The following is a 24,057-nucleotide window of genomic DNA, read 5'->3' on the forward strand; positions in this document are numbered from 1 at the left end:
GGAGTTAAGAGTATTTATTTCATTCCCCAAAAATTAAATGACAGAAATAAAAGTGATGTCAGTAAAGCCTAATATTACTTTACTGGTCGCTTCAACTGAACTGCAAAAACCTATTCAAAAGTTAAAGAAAACCCAGATCTCTCAGCATCCTCTCATTTTCCTGTTTCTGAAAACTGGTGCCAGGTACTGCCATAAATTTGACAACCCTGGCCAATCGTGTATGCACACATGATGTGACAGCCAAATCCAGCCTCCTCCAAGTTTAGCAGCTTTTACAGCTTTATGCACTGGTCTGTATTGGTGCAGTCAGGCTACTGAATGTATCCAGACTTCTTTGACTCCTACTGAATGTATCCAGACCTTTTTCACTCTGTATTCTTTGTTTTTCAGGTGCAGTTCCATGTGACTATTGGCCACACAGCATTGTCTATTTATATTGATTGTCCTTTCCCTAAATGGATGCACTGGGGTGTCATTTTCTATGCTGTCACCTTCATTTTCTTGTTTGGTAACTTCTACTATCGGACATATAAGCTGCCCAAGGAACCTGTTAAGAATGGCAAAATAGCAAATGGTGCTGTTGCAAATGGAGTAAGCAAACCAGAAAATAATGCAGTAGTGGAAAATGGAAAAAGGCAGAAAAAGGGAAAAGCAAAAGGAGAGTAACTTGATCCAGGCCTTAACCGTTGTTGGCAGTGAGAAACCTCAAGTTTGGCTTACAAAAGGAAGAAAAGAAACCCACTATGTGTACCAATTAACCTTAGGTTACTGAAGAGCTAGAACACAGATATTTTCATTATTTATGAAGATTGTTTTACGAACAACACTAAGTTGAATTTCTATTGTTATGTAATTACCGTACATATGGTCTCTGTGTAAACTTGTAGACTGCTGGTGTTGGTGAATGTAAGGAAGAATTGCAGCTGATTCCATGTTTAGCAGTCCAAAAGTTAATGCTACCACTGATACAAGAAGTTTTGTTGGCACCCACATTTCTTTGGGCTATGAGGAAGGAAGTAGCATTTGGATAATTGTGTTTTCTTTCCAGAAAATCATTAAATTTCAAACTATGACATATTATCTAATCGGAATGTGCAACTTTTCTTGTTCTCCTTGCAGAGGATCTTCAGACACCTTATGTTTTTGTGCTGTCACAACAGTGTTTGACTTTACAGACATTACTTGATTTAATTGAGTGTCTGTTACAGTTTGGGTTGGGGTTTTGGGGGTTTTTTTGTTTGTTTGTTTGTTTGTTTTCTTGTATGGAAATATACCTACCTCTTCATCTTCTGAAAAGAATACTGAGCATTAAATAATTGGTTTCTGAAATATGGAGTCCTCCTGTTACCGCTAATTCAGGAGAAAATATTATTTCCTGTGGGAGTAAAAGAGATTTTGGTGGTGGTGGTTTTCTTGGTCAAGTCATCAATAGTCTTTTTCAATGTAAATTTAAACTTTGGAGTGCTACTTTTGGTATAGATGAGTGAATAAAAAACATTTTAAGAATGCACAAATATGAAACAACACATTGTTTGAAGTAAAGGTAGGCCTGCTACTGCTGCATGACCTGCACTACACCTGTGGTGCTGAGCGATGCTGGAAATGGGAAGGTGATTTTATGGTGGAGAGGAAACAAAGATGCACAGTTCCATGAGGAGATGCTCTCTGTGCGAGCAGTCAGGCTGACTATGAGACAGTCACTTTACTGGAAGAGAGTCTAGAACTGTACAATACAGGAAGCAATGTTGGAAATGCAGCTGCTGCTTGGCTCCCATTAAAATGCTTTCTTTAGATACTTGCAGGCAGAGTATAGCTAACTAGTCTGGGCACCCTTTCAATGTGAATGTCAGAGATGAGCTTCTGAAACTACTCCCAAAATACTCTCAGCTGATTTTGACCCTGTTGGCAAAGTAAGTCTGCAGTCAAAACTGCAAAAATAAGTAGAAGCCTTTTAGACAGCTTTTTATCTTAGGTAGTATGCTGATGGACTTGTTCTTCACAAAAGGTGAAATAAAATAAGCAGAGCTTATTCTCCTTCCAAATAAGGTGATTATTAAGAGATGTTTTGAGCTGCTCAGCATGCAATGAGTTTAAGAAGGGGGTGGAACTAGAAACTGTATCCTGTATGTTCATCACCACAAGAGCTGCATTGTTGCTGTCCGCATGCATTCCTCCCAGCTCTGGTCAAAAATATCGTGATATTTAGTGATAAACTCATCTGGCAAGTGACACCATTGTTGCAGGAAAAGAAATACAGGGAACTGTAGGTGTAAAGCCTGTGGCGTTTATTAGTTTCTGTATCTGGATGATCCACTTGTCCATTTACAACACACAAACAGGTCACGTCTCCTGTGTCACAGGATTGTCTCTTGTGTCTATACAAAAAGCCTGTCTAAACCCAAAAGACAGGTTCTAGGGACAAAAATGGTTGAATATAGTCTGTTGTAGTCGGAAATAATTCTGGAGCTGATTCAGCTGGAAGGTAGTCCATGCATAATCTCCACCACTGTGGGGTTTATGGCAGAATATAGGATTGGGAGTGTCTCTGCTGAACTGTAATGCATGTGACCATTAAGTTTCCTATCTGCTGTGTCTTGTGATTCTTCCAGCCTTGGTGTGGCTGCTTTTTGCATTTGCATAACTCTATGTACTTATGTAGTGTGGCATGGGGAACAGGGGTAGTGGTCTACCCTTCTTTCCTGGACAAATGCCATTATCCTTAACCAAGCCAAAATGCTGGCTGACGTGGGTAACTTTGGAATGGTTAGAGGAGCAAATAGCTACAAAGCAAACTAGCAGATTTACAGCACAGCTGCTCCTCTGAGGTAGTGGCTAGTGTGAATACCAGTACCCTACTGTAAATTCAAGGCAGCTTACCTCACTTTGATTAAAGGCTGGCCTCTTTCTCCTTGCCACAGGATGTGGGCAGCTAATGCCAGTCTGTGTTGTTCCCTATGCTAAATTGATTGTTTGCGCTTTCTTTCTGTAAGCCAGATCAGATGAGCGGATGCTCTTAATGTGATCTAGTGCTGAAAGAGCAGATTGAGAAGTATTCCAGGTTCAATTATGTCTTGGTACACATTGTAAAGTAAAGATTACATCCTGCATGTTGGCAAATATTTAAATATCTGAAAGTCAGATCTTTTCTCCCCTCGCCATGCATGGAAGCTGCTTGAAGTTGATAACAGCTTGACCCTTATTGTCGGGATTCAAGTAGAATCCTACCCTCAGGCTCTGGGGTACTTGGTAACTTTTCAGAAAAAGTGAAGGTGCATTATGAGAGTGCATCTTTTTTGGCCCTGTGGGTAAGACCAGTTTGAGAGACTGGTCTTTCATGGGAAAAGAAAAATCAGTTATTAATTTGCTGGAACATGCTGCTTTGATTCATCTTCTGCAACATGGCTTTCCTGTTTTTATGATATGTTTGATTTGTGTGACTCGACTCCCATTATGATCTTGAATATAATGGCCTTACTGAATGTGCATTTTTCTAGGCATAATCCTGAGTGCAATACTTCTGTTTCTTGACTATGCAGCCAGACTCACAGCATTCAGGGCTGAGCTTACACAGCTTTTTTTAAAAATCTGAAGCAATGATGCACATGTGAAATACTGCCAGATTCATTAGAGCCATCACTGAGTCCAAGACCTCTCTGAATTTTGCTGTGAAAGTAAAAGAATGTGTATATATAAACGAGTTTGGTATACAAAGGACTGAAAGTTAAATTCTAGAGTCTACTTTGCTTTGGTTTTGGGATTTTTTGGTTGGTTTGATTTGTTGTTGTGTTTTTTTTTCCTAAATGCTTCCAATGTATTTAAAAGTTAAACTCAAACCATTTGGAACATTACTTTTTTGCCATTCAAAGATGCTTTTTTTCCTGACAATTCTTAAGCTCTTGGACCAGAGTCTCATGTAATTAATTGATGCCATATAAGTAATGCCATTTCACTTAGCCTCGTCTCTAGCAATGACAGTTGTTGGGTTCTTTTAGCACTTTGTCTGTGTAAAATAACTAGATCCCCTGTGTGCAGAGATGTGTGTGTACACCTACATGGTATATGAGTGTGTGTAAGATGTTTCTTAGCAGATTCTTTCAATATGTGAAGTAAATTCTGTTTCTTTAATGTAAAGATGACAGGAGCTGATAGAACAGTTTCTACATCTCAAGCACTTGTCATTGATCCATAGACCCAATGGCAGTCTTGCAGACATAAATAGTATTTGTCAGTCATTTTAGACATAAGATGGCAGACAGGACAGAGCCGTTTCTCCCACTGAGGCATCAGAGATTCTGAAGGGAAGAACCTCAACTCAGAGGAGCTGAGGAATTTGACTCTTTTGTAGTAGGGATCATTTTAGGACATGGTGTAACTTGCTCCATCTAAGTCATTTAATCAGATTCTCTCTTCAGCAAAACACTTGTACAGAGAAATATTTATTTACTGGAATTTCAAAAGCACGGCCCATTTGATTATATGACCACTAACTACTTTCAGCTTCAGATCAGGAGGAAAAGATGAAGGCAAAATAAAAATGCCCCACATTTTTCAGGTTAATCTTGGGCCAGGTTTCTTCAGAGTAAGCATTTGAGTGCCATATACTGGGGAGGCAGGTAAGAAAGGAGTAAATAGCTATTGTGCTGAAAGGTCTCACTCCTAAAACAGCTTAGGAGCACACTTTATCTCTTATAAACTTGAGAAAATTATTCATGGTGCATAGACTTAAACCTTACGTGGAGTTAGTATGGGAGTCGCAATGTTTAACTAGGTGTTTAAATTTAGATCTGTTCCACTTAAAACTGAAGAGACCGAGGCGCTTAGGAAGCATGTAGACAGCGCCTTTACCTTGGCTGAAAGCGCAGGCTAATCCAGCCTGGCACCTGGAGTGAGTCGCCCACGTGGCGTGCGGTGCGATCTGGTGAGTCGGCCTCTCTGCTCACGTAAGCAGTTGAAGCTCCGTGGAACTCGGTGGGGTGTTTCCCTCTTACCTCAGCAGAGGACACTGAACCCTAAAGAAGAGAGAAAAGACTTGCTTTCTGCCAGTACCCCAAGAGGATGAGGGAAGTGCATGGTTCAAGATGCTGCTTTTGCGTGAAGTGTTCATGACTTTGGAAACAATAAAGCGCTGCTGTTTTTTTATGTTGTTTGAGTTTGGGTTTATGTATTCTTATCCGTGCGGAAAGTTCTGCTGTGTGCCACCTTTGAGATGCTTGCTGATTTTAGTGTTGTGTAGGTTGTGTTGATGTCACCTGTTACAGAGCCCAAAAGTTTGAGGGAAACCTTTTTGTGTCCCGCCCTCCCATTTTACGGTGATGGGGACTTTCTAATCTTGTGTATTGCCCCAAAATGGCAGTCTAGTGGCTTTCATAGAATGAAGCAGGATGGAAGAGACCTCCAAGATCATCCAGTCCAACCTAGCACCCAGCCCTGTCCAATCAACCAGACCATGGCACTAAGTGCCCCAGCCAGGCTTGGCTGCAACACCTTCAGGGATGGTGACTTTTGGAATTGTTTGAAAATAGTATGTGCACTTAAAAAGCAAGTCACCTGGAATGTACTTTGGCTCTACAGCGAGTGCATCGGCATCAGATCTGGCCCAAATGCCATCTGAAGGGTAGGATCAACTAAAAGTGTCAAATGGAGTTGTTCTTCTCTTCCAGTACAGCTTGTTCCTTGGATATGCAGGAGAGGGAGGGAATGATCAACAATGTGGAAAAAACTGTTGTAATGCATAAAACTAATGGTTCTAGCTAAGAAACCTTCTCAATCAACCTTCTGTTTTGAGAAGGTGGTGGTAAGAGGTTGCATACTGTACTCAAGGCATTAGATTGTTTGGTCTTGGAAGTATTAACAATTAGTGATGTGGTTTGGCTTTTGCTGGGCACTGCACTGTGTTCATGTGATCATCTTGTCCCAGAGAATCTAGAGCTCTTTTGACAGCGAGTGTAATCCTGTAAACAGTAAGGAACCGTCGTAGTCCACCAACTATGATCTCTGTGTTACACTATTGAACTGCGCCCATGTTGCCCTTCTAGCATTTAGGTGCAAATCGCTATTCCAGGTGTCGGGTAGCAGAGAGCCATGTCTGCCTTCACAGCAAAATATGGTGGAGTCGGTTACCTCTTGTATAATTCACAGCTGTTGCTTCAATCCATTGCTTGCACCTTCCCTGGAATCAAAACATTTTCTAGGTATGCAAAGCAGGATTTGTCCCTTGTATGATCAGCATATGCTAGTGGTAGGCACTCTGTTCAGGAATCTTTTCCATAGAGCTTATTCCCCAGCAGGAATTACCAATAAGCATACATGATAGAGCTAGATTCATCAGATGATTGCTTAGTGCAGACTGGATCATCTAGTTTCCATGTTTGGTTTTGTTTATTGTATCACTTGCTTTTCAAGTGGGGTTGCAGGAAGGGTTTTGTTACCTGTTTGCTTGCTCAGCTGAAAGCTCTGGGGTTGCCACAAAACAGTAGGTGAATGTAGGCTATAGTCTTGAGAGGTGAAGGAAGCATGGACTCCATTTGGAAGGCAGTGCTTGCTATGGACTAGTGCCTTTCAGTGAGGGGTTTTTTTTGTGCTTGAGACTTCTAGGGAGCCTGAAGAATTCACACACAATTTTCTATTGATTGCCTGATGCATCACTGGTATCACATTTGACTTAATTTACAAAGATTCTTATTGGCAGGCCAGGTTGTGGCTCTTTTGATCGTTGCGGTGCCAGTTGTCCAGGGCCTGATTAGCGTGCGCTGGTCTGATGGTATAAAAACAGTGTTGATGGTTCCTGCAGGAGCACTGTATGGTCAGTGCAGCATTGAGGAGGGGGGCAAGCTGCTTGCATTTTGATTCTGGATGTGGGAATTGATTATCTGTCAAGGATCTGGTAGGTTGTAGTCAGCTGAATGAGAAGAAATCTTTGGTTCTTTAAATTGTTCCAAAATAAGTGTTGTCTGTTCTTATCTTCAGATTGAGAATTGTTGTTCTTGCAGTGGGACCATCTTAATTTGCTTCACGAGAAATCCACCTTTATGCTGGTATCCTTTGGAATGTGTTTATGAGAGGAAAAATAAAGAAATACAAGAAAAATACATGGGCCACAAGCTAGAGTACGTGGAATAGTCACTCCTAATTTTTGCCTTTGCTTTTAGATATTGTAGGAGTTAAATAACTGCTTTTGCTGCTGTGTCTTTATTCTTTATGGATACTGTAACTGCACGAGGAGTGTGCTTGTGGATAAGTATGTTCTGAAGTACATTAAAATGTTTTTATCTGAAATTACAATAAAAAGATCAATTTATCTGACCACTAATGCTTGTAGTGGAAACAATGACAAACACTGTAGCCCTGCATTGGCAGGACTCACCAATAATTAATATTTACTCTTATTTTCTGATTAATAATCTTCAGAGCTTCTGAGGTGTTTCTTGCAATGGCTCAAAGCTCTGTGAAGATGCAAATTGCTATATAATTGCTAAAAAGCTATTTGGCAGAGCTTCCATTACTGCTTTGTTTCTTTTGTGTTAATGTGTCTTCAGGTGCTTGCTTACTAAATTATTCCAGAAGACGATGTACTTCATAAAAAGATCTTCTAGTTCTGAGTAAAATGTTCAAATGGACTCTGGGATGTTGAACAATCAAGGGTTTCAAGTTCATGGCATTGCTTAGTACACTGCCTTCGCCTCAAATGCTGCCCCTGGGTACAGGGAACAGCAATCTGGGCCCATCCAGTTCATTATGAATTTTCTTTACTGGGAAGCAGATTCTTACCTGGGATTTGGTACCTAACCTAGTTTCCACATATTGGCAGAAGGGGCAGGAGAAGTCCTTGGGCTGGAGTCAGTCTGCTCTCAAATTGCAAACTTGGTAGGAGGTGTATGAACTCTTTCTGTTGGCAACTTGAGGTGCAGAGTTTGAAGGAACTGTGGCTTGGGATTCAGTACTTAAGAGCCTAGCATGCTTTTCAGTTCTTAGTTGCTTGACATAAATTACATGTGCTGGAAATACTCCACTTAAATAGAGAAAAAGAAGCCAAAACAATAAGGAAAATCTTTTTAGAACTGATTCAGAAAAAGAGGCTTAGTGCAGTAGCTTTTTGTTTTTGCTCCAAACTTCCCCTTCTCCCACCCCTTTCCTCTCTTTAACCAGTGTGCATGCATCTCTACTCTGCTCTATTAGAGTGGCTCCTTGGATGAGATGTGTTCAGGACATTATTTACTGCTGTGATTTGTCACTGGAATGTTTGGAGTGACTTCTCTTATGACATGGAATGCCAAACAGCAGCAGGTTGAGTAGCATGTAATGCTCTCAAATCATCGCTACAAACCTGGGTTTTCTGGATACAAGCTGGAAAGAGGTGGGGGGGAGGGGTGTGTGGAATGAAAAGAACAGCTTCTATTAATTTTTGTCTTCCTGCTTAACAAATACAGGGACAAACTCCAGTTCTGTGTTCTATGATGCAAAGGTGTATTGTATGCCCATAACCAGAGCTTATGGCTGCAAGAAATGGAGAGTTTACTGGGCTACAAAATGACTTTGTTAGAGATTTTGTACTGAGCTATTCTCTTTCTGTGAGCAGAGTTTAATAGAGTTTAATTAAAAAAAATGATTTTTTATATAACTCTGACTTTTGGGGTGTGGTTTTTTTTATTATTTCAAAGTCAGGTAACTAGCACAAATAGTTGGCTTGCATGAGTAAAAATTCTTATCCCAATTTTTTTGGTGCGCTCTAGATGAAGTGTCACTGATTTCAGTGAGAATTTGCGCTAGATAAGGACACTCTGTGATGTTTAACGGAATGTGTAGGAGTTCACTTACCTAGACTTTACATTGCACACTAAGATATTCACAGAATAATAGAAAACTAAGTACCAAAATAGATTCTTTTTTATTCTATTTAGATTTTTATTGTGTGAAAACAATGCAATGAAGGTATAATTACTTAAGTAAGACTCTAGAAGTGGTAGTGTGTTTTGAGCTTAAATGGTGTTTGCTGTAGGAGATTCCTTACTGAGTAAAACCTGCTTTGTGCTGCAAACCAGTGCCATGACCTTGTCCTTGCTTTCTGACACTTTCTGAATCTGCTTTTGATAAGGAATCAGTTATGAGATTTTATGTGCAATGCTTGTTGCTGAAACTCTCCTGAATGCCTGTTTGCAGCAGCACTATTGAATATGCGTGTAATACTGTAACAAAAAGCTGTTGGCATAAACTGTCTTCCTTTCAGGTCTGTAACCCTCTTGGCTCTGGAAGTCATTGTCTAAAGCCCACTGAAAGTACTGATTTACTAAAATCCTTGGACTGAACCATTAGGATGACAGTCTGAATTCTAAATTAAACAAGCCTGTGTGGTTTTGACCCCTGCTTCGTACTAGGAAAAGTATGGTTCAGCTAATTTTTGACACTTGTTTTAGGCAATTTGTCGTTCTTTCAACACCTTGAGTCCCTGACTTAGTGAGCCTCTGGCTCACAAAGGCACTGGCTACCAAGGCACTGGGCTTTCAGCAGTTCATTGCAAGAAGGTGGCTGCTCAACAGCTCTAGCAGGCGATGTGTTAAATAGAAGAAATTAATTTACTTTGTACTGTCTTTTGTTTGGAATTTTAACAACTGACTGAGGCCTAATTGGGTATTTTGATCTGGCCAAAATATTCTTGGTGGTTTTTTCACCTTATTTTGCAATGCATCTTTTTTTTGTGGGAGTGCTGGGTTACAAATAGGTAACTAATTAAGCATTAACTAATATGCAGTCTTAAAGTGGCTTTTCGGGTGTCCACCAAAAGCAAATGCTGCTTTTTGAGGATCTTTTTAACAGCAGTCAAAAACTACTCAAAGTTGTTTAGTTTTGGGGTATTTCTACTGTAACAGGGAATGGAAACCAAAGGAGAAAGCCAGCGGCTCACCTGGAATGGCTGCCTTGCTGTATACCTACAGGAGGTAATGTAGGCTTACCAGTGGCTACAAGGCAAGGGCGAGAGAAGGCTGAACAAGTTTTGAGCGGGCAGCCTCCCTGCAGTGTGGTACCGTGCCTTAGCAATCGCCTTGTCCCTCCTGGCGCTGCTGTAAAGGAAGGAGGTTATTCATACGACAGTAAAAAGCAGGGCAGGCACTTTGTGGTAGTGCTAGCTCTTTGTTAATGCTTCTTCAGTTACAAGGTTAAAAAACCTAAACCCGAGAGGCTTACAGAGTGGTTGGAATACTTGCCAGAGAACCAGAAACAAGACTTGCCAGAACTTTTGTAAGGATGATTCCTTTGCTCCTGCTCCTCCTGTAGCTGTGGCAGGCTCACACAAGGCTGCTGCTGTGTCTGCAGGCTCTGTACAGTACATCTCGTGTTGAGAGGATGAAAATGAGGTCCCTGGTTACTGCTGCCTCGATGGGCACAGTGGTATGGAGGAACACCTAGAATGGCAGAGCTTCTGCTCTCCTGCCCAGCCCCAGAGCAGCCTGAATCTTCTCGTATGGTGAATATTGTGCAACATGTGATTTGTACAATCACAACCTTTGCAGTTTCTGATCTGGGATAAGAGACCAAACTAGCTTGTGCAGCATTAAGTAGGCATTTTGCTGAATGTTGAAAACAAATGCCAAATCTTATGCATTAACTAAAAAAAAAAAAAAAAAAAAAAAAAAAAAAAAAAAAAAAAAGTTCAATTTGGAATGTAATTAGCTTACATCATTTCAGTTTTATGCATAAGTGTTCTTTAACAAACAGCTGCAAAGTAGCCATATGGAAATATTCATCATGGGTTAAAATAGAGCTAAAATTCTGCTTTAAAAGCTTCTAGCACAACAGCAGTTGTGTTAACCATAAAATCAGTGTTTGCTTTTGTCTGTGTCTAAATAAATACAGCCAGACACCCTTGTGACTGAAATTAGGACATGCTTTTCACCTTTGTGTCTTGCATTTAGTCTATACAAGCTCTTTTCTGTATTTCAGATGTTAAGGAGGCTATTCTGCTGTGGATTGCTGCAGCTCTTGCAAAGTAAATTGTAAAACCACTTACATCTTCCTGGTGTAACTCCTGAGCAGTCCCAAATACATGTTTAAGTGTTAGTGTGAAAGCCTTTGCCAGCCACACAAGGGACAGCTCTTCATTAGCTTTGCCTGTCTTTAGCTTTGCCACAAGAAGGTTTTCATGGCATCATGAAACTGCTTTCTTTTGTCAGCACATAGAGCCTGGTTTTGGGTGGTTTTACATATTTATTTTGCCACCCTATATTAAAGACTAACAATGTGATTGTACCAAAGCCAGAAATTAAAAGTTACAGAATCTCTTCAGTTGAAAAAGACCTTGATGTTCATTGAGTGCAACTGGTGAGCTAACACCACCATGGTTATTAAACCATGTCCCCATGTGCTATGTATACAAACTTTTCAACACCTCCAGGGATGATGACTCCACCATGTCCCTTGGCAACCTATTCCAAGGCCTGACCGCTCTCTCAATAAATATATATTTTTTTTTCCTAATATTGAATCTAAACCTACTCTGGTGCAACCTGAGGCCATTTCTTATTCTATCACTTGATACTAACCCCCACCTCACTACAATTGTTTTCAGGTAATTGTAGAGAGCAGTGAGGTCTCCCCTCAGCCTCCTCTTCTGAAGACTAAACAATCCCAGTTCCCTCACTCCTCAAAAGATTTGTTCTCCAGACCTTTCACCGTGCCCTTATCATGGATTTGTAGCAAAAAATGCTACGAATAGAAACTGACCCAATCTTTGAAATGACAGCAACAGCTGGAGGATGAGACTGGTGGCTCCCCTGGAAAAGCTCATCCCCACAGTAGGGTTCAAACCCTTCCCCACGTCTCCAAGGTGGGCATACCTGCAGGGGTGGTAGCTCAGCTCCAACCCCTTCATTTTCCCAGTTCCCAGTCTAACCCTCTGCTCATACCCATCGTTTATGGACAGGATTGGCCATCCTAACTCCCACTACAGAAACGCTGGGTAAGGCAGGTAAAAGTGCCAAAACCTTGCCAAGCAACAAGGAAACGTGCAGGTTGGGTCTTGGTGTCACTTGGGCTGTGGCAGCAAAGCGTTGGCTGTGCTTGTCTGCTGCCAGCCCCGCGTTATCTCCCCTACTATCCTTCCCATCAGCTCACTTCTCTCAGCTCTCCTGGTGATTCAGTCCATTAACTGGGTGGCATATTTTATTGCAAACTTGAGCTAATTAATCACATGCTCTTAGGAAAAAAAAAAACTGCAGGCCAGCTGTAGAGGGGAGTGGTGATGCAATGGAGGTGCAAAGACAAAAGCTGTCACTGCCGGAAAGGGAGAAAGGCTTAAGAAGCTCAGCCTAGCCAGAAGAGCTGCTTTGCCAGGCAGAGCGGTTGCTGGAGCCACTGCTCGACAGCTTGTGTTGCAGGGCTGCAGAGATAGGGAGTTTCTTAGAACAGAATCATAGAATTGTTTTGCTTGGAAAAGACTTTGAAGATCATCAAGTCCAACCATCAACCTAGGACCAACATGGTCATTAAACCATGTCCCCATGTGCTCATGTCCACATGTTTCTTGAACACCTCCAGGGATGGTGACTCCACCGCCTGCCTGGGCAATCTATTCCAATGCCTGACCATCTGTGCTCATTAAGAAAACAGAACCAGTAATGCTTTTTAGGCAAGATGATGAAGGTTCTTTGAAAGGGTGAGCATCTGGGCTTGCTCAGAGGGATATGGCAGGAAAAACACTGATGAGGAGGGCTACCACCAAGGGCTGGGAAGTGGAAGGGTTCTTGCTTAGACTTGTTCCTGTGCAGACCAAGGGCACCGCCAAATCCTGTGTGCCGCTGTCCTGGTTTGAGACCTCTGGAATGCAGTAAGAGATAGCAGCTGTGAGGAGGAGTGGACAGGACAGATGACCCTAAACCAACCAGAAGGGATTCCATCTCCTCCATGTCCATGTCATCTTCAGTAGAAAGCTGAAGAATCACCAGGGTCAAGCCTATTCTTCAGTAGTCAGCACTGGAGGAGGACTCTGCTTGCTCTACATTTGATCCTGATCTGTGTGTTCCCAAATCCAGCACTTCCCATCTGCTGCTAAATCCAGTCTGGGAAGGTATGGAAACATGGTTCTTCCTTTCTCCACCCAGCAGTAAAGCAAGGGGAGGAGGTGCCCACACGTCCTGACATTCTGTTTGGGTCAGCATCATAACTCTGCAGCCTAATCAGAAAAAGGCACTCCTTGCTGTGGAGAGCTGCAGAGTTCCCAGCAGATTGGTGTCTCAACTCTTGCCCATGGGGAAGGAGGACACAGTTCCATCCCTTTGCAGGGAGCAGGCATGGGGAAAAGCAGGCATGAGCAAGGTGAGTAAGGCAGGGAAGGAGGGTGATTTCCCACTGCCTGCCCTGTCTGTCAGGGTGCAGGCTGGGAGCACCTCTCTTTCAAAAGAAAGCTCTGTGAACACGCCAGAATAAAGCCTTTTAAAAACCATTTGAAAATGCTGGGGCCATGACGAAGAGTAAACGGTGTGGTTTAAGAAGCCAGGAACATGGATAGCTGAGTGTATGAGTCACTGGAAAGGCCTTCTGCAAATGGGAATGCAGCAGGTATCATGCTGAAATTGCCGTGGGTGGTAGTTCACAACCTCTGAAGCACTGGCTGAGTCAATTTATTGTTTGCTACATGTTGGTCTCTTCTTGATATCAGGCCGAAACAATAGTTCTGCTTGCTCTGTAAAGCAAACTGTCTCTCCACTGCTTGAGCTGACATATTTCTGTGTGGTGTGGTTGATCCAGGCTGCATGCCAGGTGCACACCAAAATCACTCTGTCACTTCTCTCTGCAGCTGGATGGGGAGAGCAACTCTAACAAAAGGCTTGTGGGTCAAGATCAGGACAGGACAGAGACATCACTCAGCAGTTACCATCATGGGCAGAACAGACTTGACTTGAGGAAATTAATTTATTATCAATCAAATCAGAGCAGGATAATGATAAACAAAGAAGAAATCTTGCCCCCACCCCTCCTTTCTTCCCATGTTAAACTTCACTCCGAGTTTTCTCTACCTCCTCTCCCTGAGTAGCACAGGAGGATGACAAAAAGTATTTCCATCAATTCATCAGACATTGCCTCTGCTGCTCCTTCTTCCCAGCTCTCTTCCATTGCAGCAGCGTGGGGTTCTTCCCGTGAGTTCTCCACAAGTTTCTTCAAGATAAAAGCTTCCCATGGGCTTCAGCTCAAGCATAGGTTCTTTCCACAGGGTGTAACCCTTCAGGAACAGACTGCTGCAGCTCGGGGCCCTTGTGAAACCACCTGTCCTAACAGCAAATCTGCTCCACTGAGGGCTCTCCATCGGTCCCAGGCTCTTTTAGGTGCATCCACCTGCTCTGGCATGGGGTCCACCATGGGTTGCAGGGGGACAGCTTTCCTTACTATGGGCTTCACCACAAGCTGCAGGGGAATCTCTGGTTCAGAGCCTGGAGCACTTCCTCACCCTTCTCCTTCAATGACCTTGGTATTTGCAGTGCTGTTTCTCACATATTCTCACTCCTCTCTCCCAGCTACAGTTGCCGTTGCCCAGAAGATTTTCCTTCCTGAATAAGTTATCCCAAAGATGCTACCACTGTCACATTTGAAGTATCTGAAGTATACCTGAAACGTTGGTGCTAGGCAAGGTACAGAAAGTACTGGATGGTTTGTGCTGCATCTTCCATCCAGCTGCGTTCTGCAGCCCCTGGGAAGGTGTTGGTTGGTAGAGCGCATCTGTGGGAGGTGTGAAGGGAGCTGGGGGTCTGTCTGCCTGCACAGGGAGAGCTCAGCTGTCTCTGCTCGTCACAGTGCTAGAGAGCAGCTTTCAGAGCTCCGCAGCGTGCTGGAGCTGCTGCAGGAGGATCAAATGGTGTCTGCCTCCCAGACACAGGGAGAGCAGCGTGGAGCCTCCTCCTGTCTGCCTCGTCCATGTGGCAGCTGTCCTGGCACTTGTCATGCCAGTGAAGTAACTGAGCCATGCCGAGAGAGGGGAGGAAATGCAAAGCAGTGGCCCTGAGACAAATCTCACTCTTCCCACAGGCCCGAGCAGGTCTGAAACCCTGCCACGGAGAGGCACAGGCCCCACAGCAGTGCCTGCATTTCAGCAGCTGCCCATCGGAGCTAAGCACAGCCTCGGCTCAGAGGTGAGGGCATGGCTGTGAGAGTGCAGCTGTCACCAGCACCTGCTCCTCTCCGTGCTCCAGTGGGGCCAAACGTTTCAGATCCACCGCTCCTCTGGGCACTGCAGCACTGAGGACTAATTTGAGGGTGGGTTTATGTTGGGTTGGTTGGTTTGGCTTTGGTTGGTTTTTTCCCAGGTGCCAAAGCATCTGGGCCGTCTCTGATCTCACTGATCCCTTTTCTGTCATAAATGAAGCTTTACCAAAAAAGTTACAGTCGTGTCACTTCCAGCCTGATCTGCAGGGCTTGAGCAGCCACTGCCAAAGAGCAAAGCCTTTGTCAGGGCTCTCGGAGCAGCTCGTTTGTTGTGTGTGTGAAAAAGGCAACCAAGTGTCAGGGGTTGTCTTTCCCATCTTCTGGTGGGGTGCTCTGATGTGCTTTATTTCTGTCTGGCTGTCACTGGTACGTGTCCCTGGCAGCTCAGGAGCATGTCTGCTGGGCAGTGCTGGGGGCCAGGCGTCCCTCCTGTGTGTGCATGGCCCACATGGCAGCACCCTGCAGTCAGAGCTGACTGTGTGCACTGGAGGTGGAGTGTTGGAGTGGGATCAGCTCAGAGCTCTGCAAGGTCAGTGCATGGCAGTGGAAAATGAAATGCTTTGGCAGTGTTTTTACTGGGGGCATAGGAGCGTGCCCTCACCTTCACAGTGTGAGTAACTGAGCTTTGTCCTTGGTTGTTTCACTCTTGGCAGGTTTGCACTTTGCTTTCCACTCCACTGGCCAAGCCAGCCAGATGTGCAGCAGCAGCAGGATGGGCACGAGGGCCCCAGCTGCTGCGGTGAATCCGTCAGCACGGACGCTGGTGCCGCTGCAGCCTGGCCCTGCAGCCTGGCAGGGTGATCTCCTTTGGCTCGGCTCCTGTGGGCTCCAGGTAGGGTTTGTCTGTGTCTGCCAGGAGGGAAGGGTTGAAAAGGAGATTGCTCAGTCCGAGCTCTGACCTAGTAGCTGAAGATTCTGTCCAATGCAGATGCTGACAGAGCAGCTGGATGAGCAGAAAGCCTCTCGTGCAAACGGCTGTGGAGTGCTTCTCTCTGTTCCCTGCTGCTGGGAGGTGCTGACAGGTTAGAGTTAGTGGAGGGGTGTGAAGAATTTGCAGGGATCTCTAAGGGTCTGCAGACACCTTTGAAAGGTCTGAAGTTGTCTGTAGATGTCTCTAGGGTGCTGCAGGGGTCTGCAGGCACCTCTTAAATGTCTGGAGGGGTCTGTAGCTGTCTGTAGAGGTCTCTAGAGCTTTGTAGAGGAATGTGGGTGCCTGCAGCTGTCTCTAGGGGGGTGTGGAGGTCTGCAGGCACCTTTCAAATGTCTGGAGGGGTCTGCAGAGCTCTGTCAGGGTCTGTAGATTTTGGCAGGGTTCTGTAGGAGTCTCTGGGCAATTTTAAAGGTGTGGAGGGGTCTGCAGGTGCCTGTTGAGCTTTGTCCATGTCTGTGGTGGTGTGTAGGTGAGTGTGGGTGTCTGCAGAGGTGTGAAGGGGTCTGTAGCTATTTGTCAGGGTCTGAGAGAGTCTGCAGAGGTCTGTAGAGTTGAGTAGGTGTTTGGAGGTTTCTGTGTGGGTCTGTAGGTGCCTGCAGGCATCATTGAAGGCTCTGGAGGGGTCTGTAGATGTGTGCAGGGGTCTGTTAAATATCTGGAGAGGTCTGGATGGGTGTGGGGAGCTCTGTAGGGGTCTGTATGTGTTTGCAGACACCTGCAGGGGTCCGTAGATGCCTGTAGGGATTTGCAGGGCTCTGTTAGTTCTCTGTAGAGGTCTGCCTGGGTCTGGAGGTGCCTTTTAATGGGTCTGTGGAGGTCTCTGCAGTGGGCTGCAGTGGGCTGTTAAAGGTGTGGAGGGGTCTGTAGGTGTCTGCATTCAGTGAAGGAGTTCTTTGGCTCCAGGACACTTTTGTCCAGTGTCTCTAAAGTGTGACTGTCCCAAATGAGATAGAGGTGCACTGGCAGCGTGTTTGCAGGTGGCCCCAAGCTGAGTGGTGCTGGAGAGCAAGCAGAGGGGCAGGATGGCATCCAGGAAACACCTGGGCAGGCAGGGGAGCTGGGCCCAGGCGAAGCTTGTGAGGTTCCAGGAGAGCAAGGGCAGGGTGCTGCGTGTGGGCGGGAGGAAGCCTGCCTGTGCCTGCGGGCTGGGGGCGGAGGCGATAAAGAGCAGCCCTGGGGGTGCTGGGGAGAAGCTGAGTGCGAGCACATGGTGTGAGCTTGCAGGCCAGGAGGAGCCTGTCGGTGTCTGCAGGGCTGTGCAAGCAGCTGTAGGAGTCTGCCCAGGTCTGTAGGTGTCTGCAGGGGTCTTCTAAAAGGCCTGGAGGCTTTTCTGAGTGTGCAGAGGTGTGCGGGGGTCTGGAGGCATCTGTAGGTACCCTTAGGGGCCTGGAGGGCTCTCTGGGTGTCTGTGGAGCTCTCTGGGTGTCTGTGGAGGTGGTTAGGGGTCGGTAGAGGTGTCTGTGGTGCTGTAGGTGTCTCAAAAGGCTGTGAAGGTCTTGAGGTGCCTTGCAAAGGTCTCGAGGTGTCTGTAGGGGTCTGCAGGGTTCTCTGGCAGTCTGTAGAGGTCTGTGGGGGTCTCTAGGGGCCTCTTAAAGACATGCAGGGGTCTGCAGGGCTCTATGGAAAGGTCGGGAGGGGTCCCTAGAGGTCTCTAGGAGGCTGGAGGGGTGTGCGAGTGTCTGTAGCATTCAGCAGGTGTGTGGAGGTTTCTGTTCTGGGCCCGCAGGTGTCTGCAGGCATCTTGTAAAGGTCTGCAGGGGTCTGTGGAGCTCTGTCAGGCATCTGTTAAGTGTCTGCAGGAATCCATTGAAGGTGTGGAGGGGGCTGCAGGGCTCTGCAGAGGAGGCTGTGGCTGTGTGTAGAGGTCTTAGGGGTGTGAAGAGTTTGCAGGGGTCTGTAAGGGTCTGCAGAGGCCTTGGAAAGGTCTGAAGTTGTCTGCAGGAGTCTGGAGATGTCTCTAGGGCACTGCAGGGCTCTGCAGGGGTCTGCTGCTGCGGGAGGAGTGGGCTGGCGGAGCCACGCCCCCTCCCTGGCCTTTCTTGCCTGGCTCTGGTTGCTGCCTCTGTATTTGCATAACCACACCCCCTTTCCATAGCCACGCCCCCTCCCCATGCTGCGCCTGGCCCCGCCCCCTCGGCCCCGCCCCCGCGTAACTAATTATATGGTGACAGATTTGGAGCTTCCTTTGGAGGAGTAGTTCAGGAGGTGGCTGCTGATTGGTGGATTGTGATGGGCGTGGTTTGCCGCTTGTTCTGCCTCCCTCATTTGCATACATTTCAATATCAGGCTCTGCCTTTGAGTACCTTGGAGATGGGTTGGGGGTTGGGGAGGGGTTACCGGGAGGGTCAGCAGCTGATTGGTGGATCCTGGGGGGGCTGTGGGCATGGTCACCCCTGTGCCCCGCCCCCTCATTTGCATAAATGAAGGCAGGGTCCACCTGGCGGAGTTTGGTGCTTTATTGGGGGGGGGGGGAACTGGTTAGGACGGGGAGGGTCAGCAGCTGATTGGTGCGTCCTCTGGCGTGGGCGGGGGCCTGCCCCTGCCCCGCCCCTCCGAAGTGCTCGATGGTCTCCAGCACAGCCCCAGCAGCTCCAGGAAGGAGGAGACCTCCCCCCGCAGGCCTCCAGCCCCCCGGGAGACCCAGAGCCTATGGGGGGAGGGCTCAGGGACCCCCAGACCCTCCCAGGGACCTCCAATAACCTCCCAGGGACCTCTGATGACCTCTCGGGGACCCCCAGACCCTCTCAGGGACCCCCAGACCTTCCTAGGGACCTCTCAGGGACCCTCAGACCCTCCTAGGGACCACCCAGGGACCCGCAGACCCGCCCACTGGCCTCCCAGAGACCCCCACTCACCTCCTTGTATGCCCCCACTAATCCCCCAGCCCCTCCCCGTCCCCGCCCAGCGCCCCCCAGTGCCCACTCAGGCCCTCAGCTTGTCCCCGCAGCACTGCAGCCTGGCCTGGGGGCGCTGCTGAGGCCTCCCCCAGGGCCGGGCTGGGGGCTGCAGGCCTGGGCCCAGCGCCCTCAGTGCCACCTGTGCCAGGCCAGCAGGCAGCGGCAGCAGCACCTCCCTGGCAGGGCAGGTCAAGGAGCCTCGGGGGAGGGACCCCAGCACCCCCCAGCGTCCCCCCAGTCCCCTCCCACTGCTCCCAGTCCCCCCCAGGCACCCCTGGGACTCTCTACGGCACCCACAGACCCTTCCCCTCCCCCCCCAGCCACCTCTGACCCCCGTCAAAACCTCACCCGGGGACCCCCATGACACCCCCAGACCCTCCCTCTGCTCCACTGCCCCCTCCCCCCAGCCACCTCGGACCCTTCCCAAGGCGCCCCCAAACCCCCCCAACCCCGGGGCCGCCTACAACACCCCCAGACCCTCCCCCTACCCCCTTCAGCCACTTCGCCCCCCCCCCAAATCCCCCTGCGACCCCCCCAAGCGCCCCTGGCAACCACTGACTCATCCCCAGACCCTCCCCCCACTGCTCGCCCCCCCTCCAGCCACCTCATCCCCCCCCCCGGGACTCCTCAAACCCCCCTGGGGCCCCCCCGAAGCCCCTCTGGGACTCTCCAAAACCCCCCAGCCCCTTCCCCCGCCCCCCCCCGAGCCCTCTCGGACCCCTCCCGGGACCCCCCAACTCCGCCTAAGACCCCCCCGGGGCTGGGTACAGCCGCAGCAGCTCGCTCCGCGCCGCCATCTTGCCTCCGTGCCGTCACTTCCGGCTGGCAGGCGACGCTCTGGGCTCTCCTCTCGCTGGTCAAAGCCGCTCTAGGCCTCCGAGCTCCTCCAGGCGCCACTGCGAGCGGCTCCGGGCCAAAGCAGTGACTGTGCTCAGCTGCAGGGGTGGATTTGCCTGCACTCAAGCTGCTGCTGCCAGAGCCCCTCCGTGTCAATCTGTGCTGCCGTTGGGTTCTGCAGCTCTCTCCAGCAAGCACGGCATGAGCTGAAGGAGCAGCAGGAGCAGCATGGCCGTTCCCCAGGCAGCAGGAGGGTTCAGCCCAGCACCAGCTCATGCGGGAGGAGCAGATGCTGAGGAACATCCCCCACGAGACGCAGGTGGCCAAAGAGGCTGGGTCAGGTAAAGCTTTGTGTGGAGTTTGTGCTCCTTCTGGCAGTCAGGTGCACCGGTTCTGAGGAGTAGAAGCATGGAGTGGTTGCTGTTGGAGAAGAGCTTCCAAATCATCCAGGGCAGCCCTTAAGGCAGCACTGCCAGGTCACCCCTAAAGCATGTCCCTGAGCAGCACAGCTGTAGGACTTTGCCTCCCTCCAGGTAGCTGCAGCCAGCAGTGAGCTCACTGATCAGACTCTGTGCTCAGAGCAGAGCTGCTGCAGCCCTCTCAGCATCTTGGTAGCCTCCTCTGCACTGGCTCCAACACTTCCATGTCCTGGTTGTGCTGGGGGCTCCAGAACTGCCCCCAGGACTGCAGATGGGGTGTGAGGAGAGCAGAGGCAAGGGGCAGAATCCCCTCCCTTGCCCTGCTGCCCACACTGCTCTTGCTGGAGCCCAGCACAGGGTTGCTGTCTGGGCTGCACTCACACTGCAGGCTCCTCTTGAGCTTTGCATCAGCCCAGACCCCCAGGGCCTGTTCCTCAGGGCTGCTCTCAGCCGTTCCCCATCCAGCCTGGAGTTGTGCTTGGGATTGTGCCCACCCAGGTGCAGGACCTTGCACTTGGCCTTGATGAATGCCATGAGGTTGGCCTGGGCGCACCTCTGCAGCCTGCCCAGTTTGTAACTGGGGCTGTAAAGAATGGTTATGCATTGCCTGTGCTTCTGATTTCAGGAGAGTCCCATTTCATTCTTGATGCTTTCTTTAAGAGAGGCATACAACTGAGCTCCCTCAGAGAAGCAGCATGAAGTGCATGAAGGATGCTGGCTGCACTCAGTACAGACAAGGCACATGGGAGTAGGTTAACAAGATGCTTGACATTTGCCCTTAATGGTCATTGTCTTCAAATGCATCATTCGGGAGTGAAGTTGCTTGGCATTTGCAGTTGACTACTTCTTCTCTGGCCTTTGGAGTGAAGGAAGGGAAAAACCAGAGTTGAAGATGTCAGCTCTGTAAGTTTTCTCTGGGTGATCAAAGCATGCACAACATCCTGTGCTTGTGCTCTGGAAGATTCTAGGAGCTTCACGGGGACTCAGGGAGCACAAGTTCTGGATTTCTGTGGGCTGTCTCTAGATGAACACCTGAGTGCAGTGAATCTAAAAGCAGCTGTCTCTCATTTGAAGTTAAAGTGATGTGACTGATCTGGTGCTTTATAGGTGCCAAAAAGGAGACCTTCTTCACCTGCTTCTCCTGTGCAAGCTCTTCTGTCTGTCTGCTGAGATGTTTCTGCCTGTTTCTCTGGCAGAGAAGTGTTTGCTTTTTGGGCTGGGTAAGTAGGAGATTTGTTTTGTTGATTTGCTTTGTTTTGTCGCTGAATACTTGGTGCAGCTGGCCTCAGATGCTGTTTGTTCACAAAGGACACACTACTGTGTGATTGGTGGGCATAGAAGCAGTAATTGCTGACAGAAGCACGCTTGTGACCTTGGCTGTAAATTCATGAACAGGCATTACAGTGTTTCTGTCTCTGCAAGCCAAAGTACTCTCATGCTGAAGAACTTCTTCCTCAGATCCACTCTGAGCAGCCCTGCTCTCCCTCAGCTTCAAACCATTCCCCTTGCCCTGTCTTTAGACACCCTTATGGAAAAAGTCCCTCTGCAGCCTTCCTGCTGCAGGTTCCCTTCAGGTGCTGGGAGGTAGCTTTAAAGTCTCCCTGGAGTCTTGTCCCCTTCAGGCTGAGCAGCCCCAGCTCCCTCAGCCTATCCTCTTAGAAGTGCTCCAGCCCTTGGCTCATCCTCGTGGTCCTGCTCTGAACTGGTTCCAGCAGTTTTTCGTTCTTCAGCTGGACTGTGGCCATGTGGAATGTTTTGGGTTGTGCTTTTGCCTTTGCATGCTGAAAGACTTCCTGTGTTACCTTAGTAGTACGTTTCATGTGCAAGGTTCCTGTCTGTGATCTCTTGCTGCTGGGGAAGTCATGAGCTACCTGTGGGGGTGTGAAATGCAGTAAGCTTCCATCGCGTTGCCTGCACGGATGTGAGGGGACAAAGTACTGCTGAGAAGCTTTTTTGTACCATTCTCTTCCCCCTTCCCCTCTTGCCTTTAAGGGAACACACACAGGGAGAAGCTCACTGAGCGCCCTCTGACATGCTGTAGGAATTCTTTGCTTTGCAGTGTTTTACACTGTGGCTCTTCAAACCTGTAACCCATCTGCTTTCCATTGCCAGCGAGCTGACCATCCGTACTACCGTCGCCTTGAATGCCTCCAACCAGCAGTGTTTGCTGCCAGACAGACACCTGGAGAAGACAGAGGACATGGTTAAGTTCATGAAGGATATCTTGGATGGTGCTGCTGAAGTAAGTCTTTGTTGTGGCTTGAGATATATTGGTTGGTGTTTGGTTTTTCCCCCCTTAGCTGCGGTGGCTCCGATTGTTACGCCGTGTGATTTATCTTCCTGTCCTGGCTGTCTTCCCGTGCTGGGTGCTGGCAGTGAATACGTGGTGAGGAGTGCTTGGGGTGTGCCATCCTTTGCTGTTCTCACTGTGGGAACTCCAAGAGCCATGGAATGGGTGCGTTATGAGTGATGCACAATTAATAACCAATATTAATGTTGGTATCCAGGCAAAGGTTGTTAATAACTACAACCAACCTGTTTCTTATCATTCAGTCTCTGCAGAAAGCTTATTGACAAGGTTCAAAGCACACAGCTGGGGTATTTGTACACTTAGAATCATGGAATCAGCCAGGTTGGAAGAGACCTCCAAGCTCATCCAGCCCAACCTAGCCCCAGCCCTCTCCAGTCAGCTAGGCCATGGCACTAAGTGCCTCATCCAGGCTTTTCTTGAGCAGCTGCAGGGACGGCGACTCCCTAGGCAGCCTCTGTGGTCTGAGAGCAGAGCAGCAACTTGCTGTTAGTTTGCTGTGATGGTCTCAAACAACTGTGGGAGAGTTTGGCATGAGCCTGTTGGAATGCTTAGCCTTACTGGAGGAGCTGGGAGCGTCTGGGCAGCATGAAATGCAAGAGCAATTGCTTTTCACTTCCTTCTTAAGGGACTTAAGGGTTGGGAGGTCTGAAGAATGAACTGTTGGGATCATAACTGCAAAGTGTCAGCAGTTTTGACATGGTTCCATTTGACATTGCAGGCACAGGCTGGTGATGGACTTCTGCAACGAAGCAAGAGAGTCATCTATGAGGCCAAGGCTGCTGTAATGGTAGAGTTCATTGCTTATTCAGTGAGGTGATGCTCTTGTCAGTCAAGAAGGACTTAGTTGCAGAGGCTTTAGAAATGCTTTGATGTAAGCTTGTTGCTATGCTGTGCCTAGTGTATCTATTGTCACTATTTAGAACTAGGCTTAAACCAAATGAACTTCTGGATTAAAACAGCCAATCATGTCTGCCACAGTTCTAACTGTTCCACCTGCAGGAATGTCACATTTTTCACTCTGCTGTTAGTCTGACATATTTTAAGGGACAGAATCATGAAAATCCAACCTCTTTTCCTTGAGCTTTTTGCCATCGCTTCAGAGGTTCTTTTGTGTTCTGAGCAATGTTTTGGTTTCAGTCTGTCCCAGTCCTCTGTCAGCCTCCCAGCCAAGAAATCTCTGCTCCTGGTGAGGCGGAGCAGCTTCTGTCTGTTGTTACTTGTCCTAGTGCTGAGCACCACCAAGCAGCAGCTGGCACCTTGGTGCTGACCCCTGCCCCTCGGCAATGTATAGACGTTAAGGAGATCCCTTCTCTTCCCCAGACTATACAGCCCCTCCCCCTCGCTCCTCTTCACACTCCCCCCCCCTCCTCCTCCTCTTCACTCTCCCCCCCTCCTCCTCCTCTTCACTCTCCCCCCCTCCTCCTCCTCTTCACTCTCCCCCCCCCCCCCTCCCCTCTCCTCTTCCTCTCCCCCCCT

The 24,057-nt window shown here is 48.0% G+C and overlaps 1 protein-coding gene and 1 long non-coding RNA gene across 5 annotated transcripts in view; one reads left to right on the forward strand and one right to left on the reverse strand.

Annotated features, from left to right (window-relative positions):
• Positions 1–23,558, forward strand: part of ELOVL4 (ELOVL fatty acid elongase 4) — a 53,109-nt gene extending 29,551 nt beyond the window's left edge. For 3 of the 4 annotated variants that reach the window (XM_064169094.1, XM_064169095.1, XM_064169096.1), the window contains exons 6-12: positions 391–15,113; positions 15,570–15,715; positions 15,840–16,018; positions 19,950–20,192; positions 21,378–21,490; positions 22,383–22,512; positions 23,300–23,558. In XM_064169094.1, coding sequence (XP_064025164.1) covers positions 391–666 — 276 coding nt within the window. In that variant the 3' untranslated portion in view covers positions 667–15,113; positions 15,570–15,715; positions 15,840–16,018; ... (2 more) ...; positions 22,383–22,512; positions 23,300–23,558. Of the gene's footprint in view, positions 1–390; positions 15,114–15,569; positions 15,716–15,839; positions 16,019–19,949; positions 20,193–21,015; positions 21,174–21,377; positions 21,491–22,382; positions 22,513–23,299 lie in introns of those variants that run through there. The other variant, XR_010307926.1, reaches the window with a different exon arrangement.
• Positions 18,550–19,515, reverse strand: LOC135189101 (uncharacterized). Its single transcript, XR_010307927.1, has 2 exons — positions 18,870–19,515; positions 18,550–18,807 (listed from the first exon to the last, which is right to left on the reverse strand). It is a non-coding gene; the product is annotated as an uncharacterized LOC135189101 (long non-coding RNA).
• Positions 23,559–24,057: the final 499 nt, after the last annotated feature.

This window comes from Pogoniulus pusillus, chromosome 31, assembly GCF_015220805.1.
Source record: "Pogoniulus pusillus isolate bPogPus1 chromosome 31, bPogPus1.pri, whole genome shotgun sequence".
In the NCBI taxonomy this organism is placed as follows: Eukaryota; Metazoa; Chordata; class Aves; order Piciformes; family Lybiidae; genus Pogoniulus; species Pogoniulus pusillus.